This window comes from Centruroides sculpturatus, unplaced genomic scaffold, assembly GCF_000671375.1.
Source record: "Centruroides sculpturatus isolate CEXI.00-Female unplaced genomic scaffold, Cexi_2.0 scaffold300, whole genome shotgun sequence".
NCBI lineage: Eukaryota > Metazoa > Arthropoda > Arachnida > Scorpiones > Buthidae > Centruroides > Centruroides sculpturatus.
Genome location: NW_019384507.1, coordinates 45,179 through 62,357, shown reverse-complemented (window position 1 = coordinate 62,357; position 17,179 = coordinate 45,179). Strand labels below are relative to the sequence as shown.

The 17,179-nt window shown below is 32.3% G+C and overlaps 2 protein-coding genes across 5 annotated transcripts in view; one reads left to right on the top strand and one right to left on the bottom strand.

The window, feature by feature from the left end:
- LOC111622255 (Golgi to ER traffic protein 4 homolog) overlaps positions 1-4,458 on the bottom strand; it is a 51,443-nt gene extending 46,985 nt beyond the window's left edge. The window contains exon 1 of one of the 2 annotated variants that reach the window (XM_023364606.1): positions 4,285-4,458. In XM_023364606.1, coding sequence (XP_023220374.1) covers positions 4,285-4,388 — 104 coding nt within the window. In that variant the 5' untranslated portion in view covers positions 4,389-4,458. The remainder of the gene's footprint in view (positions 1-4,284) is intronic. The other variant, XM_023364605.1, reaches the window with a different exon arrangement.
- Positions 4,459-8,812: 4,354 nt separating this feature from the next.
- Positions 8,813-12,102, top strand: LOC111622256. 3 transcript variants are annotated; one of them, XM_023364609.1, is made up of 3 exons: positions 8,813-9,080; positions 11,357-11,688; positions 11,761-12,102. In XM_023364609.1, the coding sequence occupies exons 1-3, from the start codon at positions 8,978-8,980 to the stop codon at positions 12,055-12,057; spliced, it is 732 nt and encodes a 243-aa protein (XP_023220377.1). In that variant the 5' UTR covers positions 8,813-8,977; the 3' UTR covers positions 12,058-12,102. The 3 variants fall into 3 exon arrangements, with proteins under 3 accessions (XP_023220377.1, XP_023220375.1, XP_023220376.1); XM_023364607.1 differs by having other exon boundaries at positions 11,357-12,102; XM_023364608.1 differs by lacking the exon at positions 8,813-9,080 and adding an exon at positions 9,103-9,308 and having other exon boundaries at positions 11,357-12,102.
- The last annotated feature ends 5,077 nt before the right edge of the window (positions 12,103-17,179 follow it).

Below are 17,179 nucleotides of genomic sequence, written 5' to 3'. Positions count from 1 at the left end.
TTTCATTCAGTTCCAACACACCTTCATGTTTCGTCACTGAGTCTAGTAAATATATTAACTTGTACTGGAACTAGAAAGAATTAATCAAAATTATCACCTTTTTAAATATTACAGCAAATAATTTAATATTGTAAAAATGTTTTCGATCGTCTTTAACTTTCTTTGTAACTGATGAAGATCGTTAAAGACGATTGAAAACGTTTTTACAATATTAAATTATTTGCTGGAATATTTAAAAAGGTGATAATTTTGATTAATACTGAGTCTAGTATTCTGTTAATTGAATGAATTGAAAACAATGATATAATAATATTAACTTTATTGATTTTAACTAACTTTTTGAATTCACTCAATTTGCTTTGTTAGATAAATCAAACAAAAATATTTTTGATAATTCAAGTTTTAAAAACTAATATAAAAACTTATATTAAATGAAAATCACCATACATGAGAATTTTACATATTTTTCAAAAAAGAAAATCAAAAGATATTATAATAGTACAATTTTATCTACTGTTGAATGACCATTCATATGGAATGATGTGTTTCATCATATGCAGACTGAATAGCTAATATTTTATTTGTTGTTAAAGACAAACAGATGTTTTTGAAAAGCTATTTGATGTTAGAAAAAATAAATAAAATATTATTGACTATATATGATAAAATTATGAATAATATAGTCATCAAATTTAGTTTAAAAACAACAACAGAAAATAATAAGTAAACTGATGCTATTCAAGAGTTCCATACTGATCTAAAGTTTTAATCTTAATGAGAAATTACAGTTTCATCATAAATGAAATTAATAAAATAAAAATGGATTTCAATTAATTGTCAGTATTTTCAGTTTTTAACTTTATATTTCCAAAATATACATATTTTTCTGTTTTTATAGTATCTTAATAAAGAAACTACTAAGTGATGAAGTCAAATAAAGTTAGATAAAAAATATTTTATTTTACTCTGGCAATAACTTAAATGTATAGAATGTCCAATAATTCTGGAACCATGAAAGTTATGTTAACCTTTTTTTTTTTTTACATGGAACGAATTCAACTTATTACGCTGGAGACTGCAGACAGTGAAAAGATACTGAACAGTCTGCATCCAGACTGCTGTGTGTGATTGTGGAAAGTCTGGATGCAGCACAAAGTCTTCGGCAGTTTCATGCTAACTGCATATCCCCAATGTTTAAAATAACTTGAATTCATTCCTCCTTACTCAGTGTCATGTTTTACCTGTAAAAAAAATAAATAAAGATCAACATTCTATAGTTTCAGATTTATGAGACACCCTGTATATAAATAACCAAGACTAAACTTTATAGTAATTGAACCTTTATATGCTAGGTTAATTCATGCTAAATCTTGAAAACGAAATTACTTTATATAATTAGGTTAGCAAAGATATAGTCATTCAAAGATTTGATCAATTTTTAAATTTTAAAAATACTAAATTTCCAGTTTTAATTAATAATAATTTTCAGCATAAATAAATCTAAATTCAAATTGGAACTTATCCAAAATTGATTAAAATGTATTAAAATTTAAGTATTGATTAGCATAAGAAAATTAAGAAAAGTATTAATATAAACTCAAATGATTTCTTATAACAATATTATATCATTCTTTCTTCAAAAAATAGAAAAAATTTACAGTACTAACAGCATTCAAAAATCAAACACAACAAGTTCTCACTTAATGTCATTGATAGATTCTTGGAAACTGAAGTGTTAAATGAAAACGACATAATGAAATCAATTTTACCATAGGTTAAATAACATAAACAAGATATAATTTAGTCAATATTATTCAAATGAATCGTCTCTAAAGTTTCAGCACTTATTTATGGAATCAGTTTTACTTATTACATGAAAAATGACTACAAATGTATTTGTATCTTTCAACAACAACAGTAAGTGAGGACATGCTGTATATACTATATTATAAATGTATCCATAGATATTTTTCAACTGGAACTGCTATGCTATACCACAAGTTACCCAGTAAAAACAATATTATATGTTCAGTTGCCATACACATGTACAAGTAGCAATTTTTTCAGAAAAAGAGCACAAAGTACATAATAAATTTTTCATTCTAATATACAAAGTAATAACTTAAATAAATCATTTAAAAGATAGTGAATAAAAGTTTGTACTTTGTAAAGACAAATAATTAAGTGCTGTTAATTAAATAAAATATATTTTACTACCAAAACTATAATAAACTTTGTATTATATGGTTAAAAACTTCACATAACAAAAATATTTTTAGCGTATCACTAAGCATTTTAAGAAACCTTCATTTTTTTTTATAACATTTATAACATTTTTTATAACATTTTGTATATATACAACCGTTATAAAAAAAATGAGGGTTTCTTAAAGTGCTTAGTGATACGATAAAAATATTTTTGTTACGTGAAGTTTTTAACCATATAATACAAAGTTTATTATAGTTTTGGTAACACATAGGACAGAAAGAATAAAAAACAATACTATTATCAGATTAAATTATGTTGATATTAATGATTTTAATTTGAAATTCTTAATAAAATTATTGTTGTTCAGAAAAAAAATGTATGATTTCATATATTTGTATTTTAGATAAGATAAGGGTCCACTTTGTGAATTAAATTCAAAATTGAATATTTTCTAAATCGGAGATAAAAAAAAGAATAAACCATTTAAAAATTATTTTAAAAGCCTTAAATTTTAATTGTATATTAATATATATTCTTTTTTTATCTCCGATTTAGAAAATATTCAATTTTGAATTTAATTCACAAAATGGACCCTTATCTTATCTAAAATACAAATATATGAAATCATACATTTTTTTTCTGAACAACAATAATTTTATTAAGAATTTCAAATTAAAATCATTAATATCAACATAATTTAATCTGATAATAGTATTGTTTTTTATTCTTTCTGTCCTGTGGGTACTAAGAGAGCCTTTTTATCAAGCCTATTATGGCCAAAATGAGATGGGTTAGTGGTGAAAGGGCCTGACATATATAATATTTTAATATCAACCTAAGTTCAATCTCTCTTCATTTTATAACAATGCAGACAAAAAAATCAACAAAACTTAAAACACTCAACTTATAAAACGGCAAATAAAATTTATTAAAAACTAATATTTCGATAGTTTTTTTAAACTCCACGTCGAAACAGCTGTTACCAATACAAATAAATGTCATGTGTAAAATTTGCAATATTTATTTCAATTTAACTGATATTTAATTAATTATTAACTAAATTAAGCTATTATAACTTATCAATGTAGAAATTTCTGTTTTTTTTCTGCTATTTTGATATCTTTAATCAGTTTTATGACTATTAAATAAAAATATATATTTATACATAACTAGCCATGTGCACCTGGTGTTACTGGTTTTTGAGGAGGTAGGGACAGGTGAGGTTGGGTTGGAAGAGGATAAAAAACAATAGTCTTGGTAACTAAAATGTATATTTATTTACAATAATGAAATTTGCTTGTGATTAGGTTGAGGTGGACTTCCACAGTATTTTTCTAGAATATTCATGTGAAATTTGGTGTGGATACATCTCTTTATCTAAGAAATGTAACACAATAAGAGGGATGGAATCTCTGCAGTACTTTTTCTAAGGTGTCAAAGAAGATCATGCCTCATTTGGTGCATACAAGTTGAATGGTATATAAGTCTTTACCTTACTTACATACAAATTATTACTTATATACACCTAGAGATTAAGCATAGCCATATTGTTATCAATAATTCATATCATTACATAGCATCTTCCTGCCTAATTTCTGCTTAACGTTTTGCTAGTTTTATATATATCCTGTTAATAACACGTCACGTTTTAACGTGGGAAACAGAAAATTACATTCCGTGTCAATGTCAGATAAGAATGCCCGTTTAATTGTAAAAGTCTTCGGGACGTGGGACCTTAGTCAATACATTTGTAAGACCGATCATTAATCGAATTTGCCGAAAAAAATAATCACGTGATTCACTTTGCCTAACAGCTGCAAATTGCCGCGAATAAGTGGTAAGTAGGGAAGTGGTTACGTATTTAAGTGGAAAAAATCTTAAAATGCGGACGACAACGACGAGCCACTAAATTTATATCTACGTAATGGTAAAAAATAAATATAAAAATAAAAAAAATAAATCCAGACTGGAGAAAAACAATATGGCGCTGCACATAAAATGCATCCAACACTTTATTATTTAATATACGCGCTTATATTATAGTTTGACAGGCAATAAACTTTACACGATTCTTACCGAAAGTTTAAAGTTCTATACATCTGATGTGCTTCGTAATAATTTCCCTGTTCGATACTTAATTTCAACTTATTAAGAACACGTTCCGATCCTGACTTCGCCATCTTCGAAACTTCACACACCAATCGACCCTAATATGGTCAAATATACGATTCTGTAAAACGAAGATGCGATTGGTCAATAACGCTCGCACTTTGGAATGGCGACCAATAAATATACGTTTTAAAACTCCTACTCGTCGCGTAATTATTGTTTATTAGAGTGTAATTTTTCTGTTTTTGGAGAACTGTCAAATTATGTGATGTATTAGAAAAGTTATTACTTCTTATTAAAATTAAATATTAAATTTTTGGGGGATTTTATATAGTTTTATTTGCGCTATTTATCTTTTATTTGTTTAATCTTGATGAAATTTTACAATTTAATTTTTAAGACTGCCGGATAGCCGAGAGGTTAGGGCGGAGTTTACCGCTCTGGATCAAAGCCGCTATAGTTGAAAAGTCCGGAAATTCTTGTAATTCTGGCACTCGTTTTAACTCTTGTTGATACAAAATGAATTTCTGCTTTTCCTTGCTAATTGACCCTTGCCCAGACCATTACGCTTCAATGGTCTGGTGAACCTTTTATGGCTTCCGGACATGCAGGGAAATATTTTTCACTAATATATATAATATGAGAAACAATCATTTTGTTTGAGTTTATCTCCAAAATGAAAGTTTTTCACTTGTGAAGAGAATATTTTTTACATTTTCGTATCTCTCCAATAAGCGATGACAGAGAATCAGCATTTACTTTTGAGTCTTCGTCGACATGAAGTAGGTACCACGCTTTAAAGCCTTAAGCCTGAGATCCTTTGAGAGGGGAAATTTTATTCCCTTTCGTCAGGATAATCTAGGGCCGCCACCCACATACGCAAGGTATATGGGTAGCGGTTCTGAAGGCAGGAAAAAGACAAGTGTTTCACAAAAACTGTTTATTTTGTCGATTTATGCATACATTCTATAGGTCTGTCCCAAAGATTTGGAGTTCGTATCCTTGACAGTTTTTCGTCTTCGTAGGGCACGCCCGGGGTAGCAGTGAGTTGGGGTTTGGAGACTTTGATTGGTACGCAAGTTGGCAGAAAGTCGATTTCTGGTCGACGGCGAAATAGCAATTCTCGGCACGAACGGGAAGTTTTTATAGTCTAATGAACTAACAAACAGATCGGACGATTCGAACGGATGGGCAGATCAAACTGACAGATCGAACCCTTGTCCTTGGACACTCGGGCTTATATAATTTTTCGTTCCCGATTTTGGTCAGGCCTTCTCTTCCTCGCTCTCCAATTGGTCTCTTATCTGTCTCGAGGTGAAAATTGAGACCAATTTAGGTCGCGAGAAAGGTCTGCCCGGGATGGTTCATCCGACATCATCCGCGATTTATCGATGACTAAGACACCTACGCTCATAATTCTCGTTTCCTTTTTCTTTTTGCGTCTTAAGTTTAAACAATTCCCTTTTTATTTTCTTTTGTCTTAAAATTTATTTTCCCTCTATTATTTATGAGCGACGATGTCAAATTCCGGTGTCGCCGGCTCGACACTTAAATTATTTGCTTTCTATTTGTTTTAATAATTTAATAAAATACATTTTGCTTTTAATTTCTTACTAGTTTCGAGGCCTCACATTTTTTTGGTGCTAAATGAATGGTCTTTCTAAAGACGTCCATCTGTAAGGCCAGCTTTCTTTGGCATCGGCGAGGTTTTTTCTTGTACTCTTCAAAGCCTTGACGCTCACTATGTTGTATTCCTCGGTCAATCACTTCTTAATCGATTTTTTCCTATTAATGGAATGATACGCCAAGTACCTTGTAACATTCCCAGATTTTAGCTAATGGCAAATTTCAAATTTCTTCATTCCTCGAAGAAAAAGCCGCAGAATTGTCTCGCGTTTTGTTTACAGAACCTTTTCATGATTAACAGAACAAATACTGCAACTTATCTTACATATACAGTGGTACCTCAGGTTACGAACGCCCCAGCATACGAAATTTTCAGGATACGACATGAAATTCGAACATATTTTTGCTCCACGATACGAACAAAAACTCACCATACGACGTTACATTAGTTCGCATTTTTCATTTGTTTTTCTTACTACAGTTATTTTTTTAAATGTATTACTTGGCTTTAATTTGAGTATGTTTTTCGCGTTGGAACGAATTATTTGGTTTTACATGTAATCGTATGGGAAAAGATGATCCACCTTACGATATTTTCATGATACGATCTCAGTTTCGGAACGGATTAATTTCGTATCCTGAGGTACCACTGTAATGTGAAAAACGTTCAAACAGCGAATAGAACGCGTATGAAAATTTAAGCGATATGCACGTGGCAGGCTCAAAAACAGGCAAATTTTGTATCAAAATTTATAAGCACACTAAGTACTGTACATATTATATGGTAAAACTTAATTTTCAAAAACATATCTTTTGTTTTTTTCAAAACCTTGTTTATTTTTTACTGTTTTTTTACCCGTGGACACAATTGTGAATTCGGTCAGGTCCACATAAGGATGGCCGGGTGGTAATAGAGGGGTTCATCGAATTCATGACAGACCATCCGCCGAAAAATTTTTGTGGTTGCTCTCCAGGATTCAATCCTTGGTACCCCATAGTGATAGAGTGACGCTCAGCCACCATTAAAACATATATTAAAAAAAATTATTCATTTATTACTTTCACTTTTTATGTTTGTTAAGTTACAGGCAAACGCAACATTTGGGCGATTTGCCTAGGAAAATGCCTTTTTAAGGGAAACTGGGCCCTATTTAGGCGTTACAGAAAACCCGGAAAACTCCACGTGGCAGCCCATCTGAGCGAGGCGCGAACCCACGACCAAACCCCCCAGTGTTCAGGGTATGAAGACCGCTTGGCCACTGGTGGACACGTCAAGTCTAGTGATCGTGATGGCTTTGCTGTTGGAAATGATCCGATAATCACTGTTTCATTGCAAAATGCTTACATTTCTTTGCACATTGACGTCGAAACTCAGTGCCGTAACTAGGCAGGTGCAACAGGTGCATCCGCACAGGGCCCATTTGGAAGAGGGTCCCAAAATGCACGTGTTTGTTTTATTATTTTCCCAAACCTAATTAATTAAGGGGCCTAAATGCAAGTTCTTGCACAGGGCACAGGAATGGCTAGTTACGGCACTGTCGAAACTAGAGGTTCTCTATCTTGCACGAAGATTGGTGTCCAAACAATTTTATTGCTGAAGTACAGGGATGACAAAGTTTGAAAGAGTGTCTGCATACAAATGTCATTGACAGATCGTGTCAATGGGGCAGAAGTTTCCTTGAAAAGAATACGGTCCAATGATGAAGAATTCATGATGCGGCACTGCGATTTTTCGTTGATGCAAGGAATTTGTTGGTAAACGCGTGGATTTTCTGTAGATCAGACACAGCAGTTGTAAGTGTTCGCCCATACCAGCAAGTAAAATGGGTTTCGTGACTTCCACCTGTTCATATAATTTGCTAGGGCCGTGAATCTTCGATCATCATCCGAGCTATGAATAACATGGCAAATTATTTCCGCTGAGCACAATAAGCAGGACTTAATTCCTGACTATGATATATCTTATAGGAGTAAAACTATAATATTGTTCCATTGGTTTGTGATTTTTTCTGTTTCATATTGAAAGTTCTTGTTCCTCGAAATGCAAAAACATTTTCGTAAGATTAGAAACGTCAGAGGACTTTAACATCAAAATTTCTTGAGTGTAGTAGGCCTATTAATTAACATTGTAGCTTCTTTGATAGTAAAATTTAACGTATACTGCACAAACATGTAATATAAGCACCACGCTTTACAACCCTTTATAAGCCCTAAAGTTGTTCTGCAAGCTATATGCAAATTGCACAGACGTTAGTGCCTATCGGGAAATTTTAGAACTAAACTTTTTATTTGCGAAACCGAAATTTCATGGCCAGGAAAGTATGAACACTGAATTTGGTTGCTGTTGGCTTGTTTTTTTAAACTCTTTCCATCCTGTGGGCATTAAGAGGGCCTATTTTAGCAAGTCCATCATGGATTCGGCCAGGCCCACAATGGAGCAGCCGAGTGGTGAAGGCCGGGACTCAACAAATCCAGAAGGATCATCCCCGAAAATTTCTTGGAGTTTTCCCACTCGTCTGGATTCGATCCCGGGTCCCCAGAGCTATACGGCTGTCACGTTAAGCTCTCGGCCATCCGGCTGCAAATTGATTAATATGAAAGAAAAAAAAAACATTATTTAAAAAATGTTTTCGATTGAATCTAACGCTTTAGTTAATAAATAAACAAATTATATTTAAACGGATCAATCGTTCTCTTCGTAATTATATTTTTTACGAAATTTATTCCGGAACACTTCGTCCGAACAACGTTTTACTCTATTGGCGAATACAGAACGACTCGACAGTTATCTAACCAATAAGAGATCAGTAAATCGGAACAGAAGCGAATCACCGTGCAGTTTCGAAACCCGCACTCTAAGCGCGTCAGTAAACATTAGAACCAATAAACGTACGCGATGACGTCACAAGAGATTGTATCTCTCGCCATCTTAGCAAACGAACCAAGCTTAAAATTATAAATTTTATTATTTTTTTTTAATTTACTTGCAAAGAAAAATGGCGTAATAATAAACGAGAGCCGTCCATAAAGTAAAATGACGGAAATACAAGCTGCCGGAAGGATAACATTTTGCGGCGAGTGCGGTTTTACAGCGGAGTACGAAGCTGTTTTACAGCATTTTCAAGACCAACACGGAGGTAAGAGAACGTTTTTTAAATCTAGAATTAGTTAAAAGTTATGGTGTGAGGAGTATTCGGATCGAAAGGCGTGTTCGAGAACTCTCGTCATAGTCACGTTCATATATTCACAAGTTCGACAGAACTGCTTACTTGGTTCCGCCCATTCTTTTATGTTCTCAGTTAACCACGTGCTTATTTTTGAATTAATTATCTCTCGATTGAAATCCTATCGACAATTATGCCAAGGTTTTTTTTGTTTTTAGATTGTTTAAATGGTTATGGTTAAAATTTTACAGTAAATCGACGAGCCATTTTTATAATTCATTAAAATATTAGAATTAGATGAATTTTTTCATAATTTTTCAGAAGGAATGAAATGTAAACATGAGTTTTACATTGAATTATAGCAAAAATGTAGTTAGAAATTTCATAGAAAATGATGTGAAGTACATGTTAGGACTCTTATAACTAAGAGCCTGTGTAATTTATCAATAGAAGCTACTAAAATATGATTTTATTGTACACTTTTAAGGCTTTATAAATCATTTTCTCTAAAATTTCTCATTAGATTTGCTATAACACAATCTAATACTCCTTTATAATCCATTAACTTTGAATAATCATGGCAAATTCATTAATTCTATTTAATTTATTGATGAAGAATAATTTGGCATAACATTTTTGATGTAATTAATGTTGTGTTATATTACGATGCTGTTGTTTAATTGTGTATTCAGGTTATTGTTGTATAAAGTCGATATACTCGGTAGGTATGTCTACGACTTGATTCCTTCTGGAAGTCTATTCTAAACTCATCTATTTATAAACGAAATTCTTTGAACTTCCAAGAGGCTCTATTGGGGAATTGATATTTGTATCAAAATAAATTGATTTTATTTAATTTATTATAGTTTACAAAGTGGATGTAACAACAACATTCTGTTGTTGTTTTGTCCACTTTGTAAATGGCTGATGTAAATATTGATATTTTTCTTGTAAATTGTTCATAATTAATTTATAGATTTTTATGATAAAAAAATCATTAAAGTAGTAAAAAGGATGCTTATTATATAAAAGTAAAAAGCAGTAATGTTCTTTTTGTTGTTTATTTTAATAAATTAAGAAAAACTAGCTTTTTTTAAGAAAACATATATTGAAACTTTTAATAAAATTAATTAAAAATAGTTTAATTTTTGACTCTATGTTCAGTATTTCTGTTCTTTTGCAGAATTGAGCATAATTTAAGAATATATAGAAAATTATAAAATGATAAACATAGTAGCCCAAATTTAATGACTTGGGACTTAATTTGTCATTAAATAATAGAATGTGGAATCATTTTTAATTACTAAAGTAATTAAAAATTCTGTTCATATGTGTGATGATAAACTGTTAATATTTGCAATTAGATTGGTTTTTTTTTTTTTTTTATTACTGTAACAGTAGAGTTATAGGTAAAATAAATACAGAAGATACATGAAAATTCGGTATTAATGAAGAATAAAATAAGAGTGAATATCATCATCCATGAATATATTTAGATGCATTAATGTAAATCACATCTTCCAGCAACTGACAAATACAAAAAGCACTTTATTGGAATTCTCGGTTTGAATTTTATTGGTTTAAAACCTGAGGCAAACTTTTAAAAGTGGCCAAAAACATTTGTTTTAATAAAGTGTTGGTTGCTGAAAAAGATGTGATTTATTCTTAGCTGGTTTCAGCTTTAATGGTAATGATTTAAAATGCATTATTATGTATGTAATCATGTGATCTCCTTTATGTTTAGGCCTCAAACCATAATTTCCAAGCACTCTATATTGTGTTTAGGTCTTTGTAGTTGACAGAGTTCTCCTTACACGTTGTTTAATAAATTTTGAGTGCTTCAATCTTCCCCCCTGCTTTAGAAACATATTTACATTTTATTAATTTATGTGCTGTACAGTCGACCCCCTATAATACTGTTGATAATTCCATTTTATATGAATTCCATGTTGTACGAGTCACTTAAATTTTACAAATACATGAGCTGTTCACAGCCCAGCACACGTATTTGTAAAATCTAAGTGACTCGTAAAACATGGAATTCATATAAAATGGAATTATCAACAGTGTTATAGGGGGTCGACTATATATAATTTTAAAGACAATTAATTGAGAATTATCTCTTATAATTAATATAAGATATGATATAAATTAAACATTTGTTTTGTTGATTGTATTGAAATTACTAGTAAAGATTATAATTTATTTTTCCCAAAAAAATTTAGCTAATAATTGTAATTTTTTAATAGTTAAAGGTGATGGTTCAAGTAATAGTGAGGTGACAATTATAGAGACTCCAAATCTCGTAACCGAGGAACCTGTAGATATCACATCTGATTACACAGATGCAGAGAGGAATATTATTCAGTGGACTAAAGCATCGGAAGCAAAATTAGTGAACTTAGTGAAGGAGAAAGAGGAGGACTTTAATTCTCCATATATAAGAAAAAAGCAGTTGTGGAAGATTATATCCGACGAGCTAGCCTCGAAACATAACATAATAGCTTCCGCAGCACAGTGTGACAATAAGTGGAAATCGATAACCCGTAGGTTAAGGAAGCAAGAAGAGAGAAATAGAGAGGTAAAGTTTTTGTCTAGTGAAGAAATAAATCATTTAAAAAAACTGAAAGCAAACCTTCTTGACTCCGAACAGATAAGTGACGACAGTAATGGCGTGCAAGTAGAAGAACAGACTTCGACGAATGACAATATCAGTCCGAGTTCTCCGCCATCTGAAGAAGTTTCTGTCAATGCTCTCAAAAAGCAATTACTGAGTTACAAACGGCCAAGGGACGATAGTTTTTCTGACGAGCCGAGATGGTTCAAGCAGTTCAGAGTAGAATGTCAAAAGCGTCACGAAGAGAGAATCGAACTGCAAAATAAATTACTGGAACAGCATCGGAATTTAATGATGCAACTCATTCTAACTATGGCAAATATGAAAAAATAAGTTTTTAGTTATTGATTTATTATAAATAAATTTTAGATGATAAAATGTACAAATAAATAGTTTTGTTATTAAGTAAATCTTTTGTATGTATTATTCAAAGATTAAAAAATATATTTTAAATAAAGGACTTGTAATAGATTTTTTTTAATTTTAGAAAAAAAAATATTTTTTATTATTAATCTCATACAAAATATTGATACAAAATATTAAAAAATTAACAAATTTCATTGAAATTGAAGAAAGTGACAGTTGTATCTGAAAAGAAAAAAAATCAGTTTTATTAGTATGAAGATTGCATATTAATCTCAACACAGTTATTTATTAAAGTGGAATTTTCAGAAATGTAAAAAAAAATTAGTTTGGAAATGACAAAGAGGACCGCCTTCATGCCCATCACAGGTTTGACAAGCCCACAAGGTACGAGGAGTGAAACCCGACCTCCTGATCCACTTATAAAAATTTAAAATTCTAACTGGACTTAGAGGTTTTGAGTTCCAGATCTGCCCTTTACTGCCTCAATCTTCCAACTGTCACAGTTGAAATGTGTAAAAATTCCTTTCAGTTAAATTTAATTTGTTATGATGTTTCCTGAATGTAACTCATCTACACTAGATACTTAGATCTACACTAGATACACTAGATCTCTGATTGAATTTTCATTGCAGAAATAAAATATGCAAGTGATATTAAATCTTTTGATAAAAAAATTTCTTAGAAATTGATGGAAGCTTGATAGCCAATGACAACATTGCAGAGTTTATTTAAGTAAACCATTGAGCTCTGTGTGATGGAACTGTGATGACCAGCTGATGAGATACATCATGACACATTACTTACACTGTAGAATTTAGGATTACTTAGAGAGGTGGCTTTAGGAGGAAAATTCTCAATATTGACCATCATTGCTTTTAGCCAGTTGAATGACTATCTTCAGTTACTAAAGACTGCCAAATAAATTGGCACCTTAAACAGCTGAAAATGTTTATTAATACTATTGATCCTTATATCAATAGCAATTAGCATTTTTTCCAAATGTTCAATTTAGAAAATTTAATTGATGAAAAAGTTTCGTATTTTAACTACCATTATTTATTAGAAGTTAGTAAATTGCTACTTACAACTATTGAAATAAATTTTAAAAATTAATAGACTATTGTATACCCATTTTGTCCTCTACCTATCAATCACAACAGACTGTTTACTGAAATTTCAAAGATGCTACATGATAAGTTACCGTATTTACTCACATATAAGATAACCTCGCATATAGGACAAAGTGTGACTTTAAAGATCAAAATAAAGAAAATTAAATTTTCTTTATTTTGATCTTTAAAGTCACACTTTAGAATTGTAGAAATAAAGAAAATTAAATTTTCTTTATTTCTACAATTCTAATATTACTTTGTTTAATCACAAGCATCCAATTCCTTTTTTAAATTACAGATAATGATTTCAACACTACAAATAAGTCCTGTGTGTCTTTACATGTGTGACCTTTCGGGTCGGCACCTCTTTGGTACCCTGTCAGGATTGACACCACCGTGTTTCTCGAAACACGGAAACCGAGACGGCGATTACGTCACGCCGTCGCGCGAGCGGTTCCGTACGTGGTCAGACGGATTCGTAATGTCGATTCGAGAGACAACATTGGAAGTGACTCAGATACACTTAACAATTAACAAGGGTTTATTTACAAATCTATTGGAAAAGGATTGTCGCGGAGAGAGAGAGTTCACATACACTTCGCGGGATGATAAATACCTTTGGTAATAGGTCCCGTTCGGGTCTTGTTGAATCGGATTATAACAGCTTCCTATGGGTTTTTGAGGTTTCTGATTCGTTATCCAGGCGATGCACTAACACACACACAGACAAGTTTATCCTATGGCGATTAATTCGGATTCCTTAATGGATGATAATTGAAGGGACTTCTTTTCTCTCCGAGGACTAAGGCAGCGACTAACTCCTGTCGGCCGTCTCTGATGATATTCACGGACGATTTCGGCCGTGCAGAGGTTAATAGTTCACGAGAAAGCGTCATGTTGCTTTCGAGAAAATGTAACGGGAGACTTTCTCAGGTAGCTAAGAACAACAATTGTTGCGTAATTCGCGAAACGTTATTATTAAAGACTATTTCAAATATAAGAATTTCTGCTATCTCACACATGCATATCAATTAAAGGATATCTAGAAAGTTACTTGTGCAGTGAGAAATTTGTAATGTCAAAGTTATAAGTACGGCATTGATATGAGACCCATAAGTTATATGTTTTGCATTTTCACTTTGCAGTAGATAATGTTACAACTTACAGACTTGCTAGTTTTTGGAAGAGAGTTACAATACTGCGAGATGGGATATTTGAGAGGAGTGTGTGACATGACAAGGAGAGATTATGTGAGAAATGAACAAATGCTGGAGGAATATGGAGTAAAAGAGAGAGTAGTTCAAAAGGTGAATAAATTAGCTCTGTGATGGTTTAGCCACATTGAGAGAACGAAAGGAGAATTGTTGAAAAGAGCATACATGGGAAAGATGGGAAGTATGGTAGGGGAAAGCTGAGAAAGTTTTGGTGGAACAAGATGATGAGTATCTGAAAGAATGTAAGAAAGTGTGCTAGAAGAGGCACAAATGTGTCTGCACAGGAATGGTTACAGAAAATTGATGAATAGGATTGTAGTCTCCTTTTGTCTACTGTTTACCCTTTTCAGATTATGAGTTTGGGGGGTGTGTGCATATGTGTGTGTTTAGTTTTTGGAGACTTCTTTGCCAATTGCATAATCTCTGACAGAAGTCTCCAGACCTCACTCCCCTGGATTATGGGAAGTTTTACATACAATATTGCAATTTTCAACAGCAAATATTAGAAATATCCCCAGAGGTTTCCTGGATTATGGGACCTCTGGGGACATTTCTGGTATTTGCTGTAGGAAAAATTGCAATATTGTATGTAAAACTTCACTTTTATTAACCTCAGAGGAGTTACATATCAGGTTGATCCTTAGCATTACAGAGGAGGTAAAAACAAAGGAACTTCTGAAAGCCAGACAGAAGTTATATTTCTGGTAATCTTCTTGTGAAGGGCAGACAGCCTTCTATTGTATATAACTGCATCTTAGATGGTGTCATGGGAGCAATCTCTGGTCATGTCAATTTTGTGGCACTGTAATGGAAGCATATGATGATGTCCTGAGAGTAGCCATGTTGTCTAGCATATTGGGTGATAGTTTACAGCTCATTATTCTTGTAGCTAATAAATTAGTTGTATTTGTCAGTTCTATAATAATGATAATTTCTTGTTAGATTTAATTAAATATTAAATGTAAATGTACTAATGATGTGGAAAATATATTAAGTGGTTCTTAAAATATGACTAAGACAAATAATTGTTTTCTTGCAAGATTCAGTCAGATTCTCTAGAAATTTCCATATATAGTCTGGCTTGGATATATTGGACAATATTCTTCATTTGGTCATCCAATTGCATAATGACCAAATCCATGATAGGTATGTTAAAATGCATTCTAATATTTAAGAATATATAGAGGGTGTTTCAAAAGGCAAGAAACAAATATAGAGCAAACATGTATAATAGTAAAGTCTTTATACAGTTGGTTTGGTTCAGTCTTGCACAGACCAATCTACTTCGAAAGAAGGTATTATTAGTGAAGAAAACAGGACTTTAGCAATGAGGAATATTAAGATATATATTACATGTATAGTTTTCAACAACACAAACAACTGTGTATAAGTAAGTTAAGCATCAAAAAATCATTATCAATGTTAATAAACAATAGCAAGCATTTTCTTGTGTTAAACTGTCATTTTCAGGTTAATGGTCTTCAAAAACTCTGATGCAGAAACTGATAAAAAAAAAAATCATTCAAACACTGAAAGTTCTCAAGATTGATGGTCATTGTCCATGTGATGTGTGTAAGGAGAGAGAGTAAACCTAAATGCCATAGAATGTCTTTCATGCCAGGTGGAACTGTGTTAAAGTTGATTTTCCACATTTTTTCTAGCTGCTTTTAAATCTTCCACTTCAAATATTTAAGCTGCTTCTTGCAGGAAGTGTGATGTAGGTGGACTATGTCAAAATGCACCTCAACGTCATGGTCAGTGTCATATGTTGCCAGGGCTGTAACAGTAAGCTCTTTATTGAAAGAGACCCAATATTCCTTGAGGTGAATCCTTAGGGGTTGGCCTGTAGCTCCAACACATTGCAACAAGTTGCAGTTAGATCTGTGATCAGTAAGATGAATAGTATAACCCCAGGGAGGAGCCACATGTTGAATTGATCCATAGAGTTATGGAGGGTGAAAACAGACTTCTGACAGCCAGGCAGGAGTTATTTCTGGGCAATCTCCTTGTAAAGGACAGGCAATCTTCTATTATATGTAACCATCTTGTAGCTAGTGTTGCAGGAGTGATATTGAGTCATGTTAGTTGAGCTGGAATGGAGGTATATGAGACCTTTGATGTCATCCCGAGAACCTGGCATATGATAGTTCAGCTCATCATTATTCCTGTCTAGAGCATTGTCTTAAGGAAATTACCATGCATGGTTCTGTATATGTTACAGTTTGTGACTACAGTATATCTCTTGCAAGGAGAAACTTAAATATTTGGAGAAGTGGGAGATTTATAAAACAGCTGGAAAAAATGCACAATCAACTTTAAAGAGGCAAAGTTCTTTCCCTTGAAATGGAAGACATTCTGACATTTGGGTTGATTTTCTCTCTCCTACATCATCCATATTGTCACATGGATGGTGACTACCAATTTTGAAGACATATGGTATTTGAACCATATTTTTTTTAATCAAGTGTGCCCAAGTTTTCGAACGTCATTAGGGATTATGACTGTTTAACATGGAAGAAAACATTTGCTAGCCTTTTATTAACATTTTCCTACTGGATTTTTTGGTGCTTAATATAGTTTTTGTAATAGAAATGCTACAATAATTGAAAGGTAATATCTTATGATTCCTCTGAGAAGGCACCCTCATAGATGAGTGTGTGAGGCTTCACATTGAAGGTTGAAAAATAGGTGTATTTCAACGATATCGTCATGTTAGTTATCCATGACTCAATGTTGGTGAGAGGAGATTCTTGATATGTGAAA

Coding starts and splice junctions, on each gene's coding strand:
- LOC111622256 (XM_023364607.1), top strand. CDS start 8,978: ATGACGGAAATACAAGCTGCCGGAAGGATAACATTTTGCGGCGAGTGC. Junction 9,081..11,356: donor TTTTCAAGACCAACACGGAG/GTAAGAGAACGT, acceptor ATTTTTTAATAG/TTAAAGGTGATGGTTCAAGT.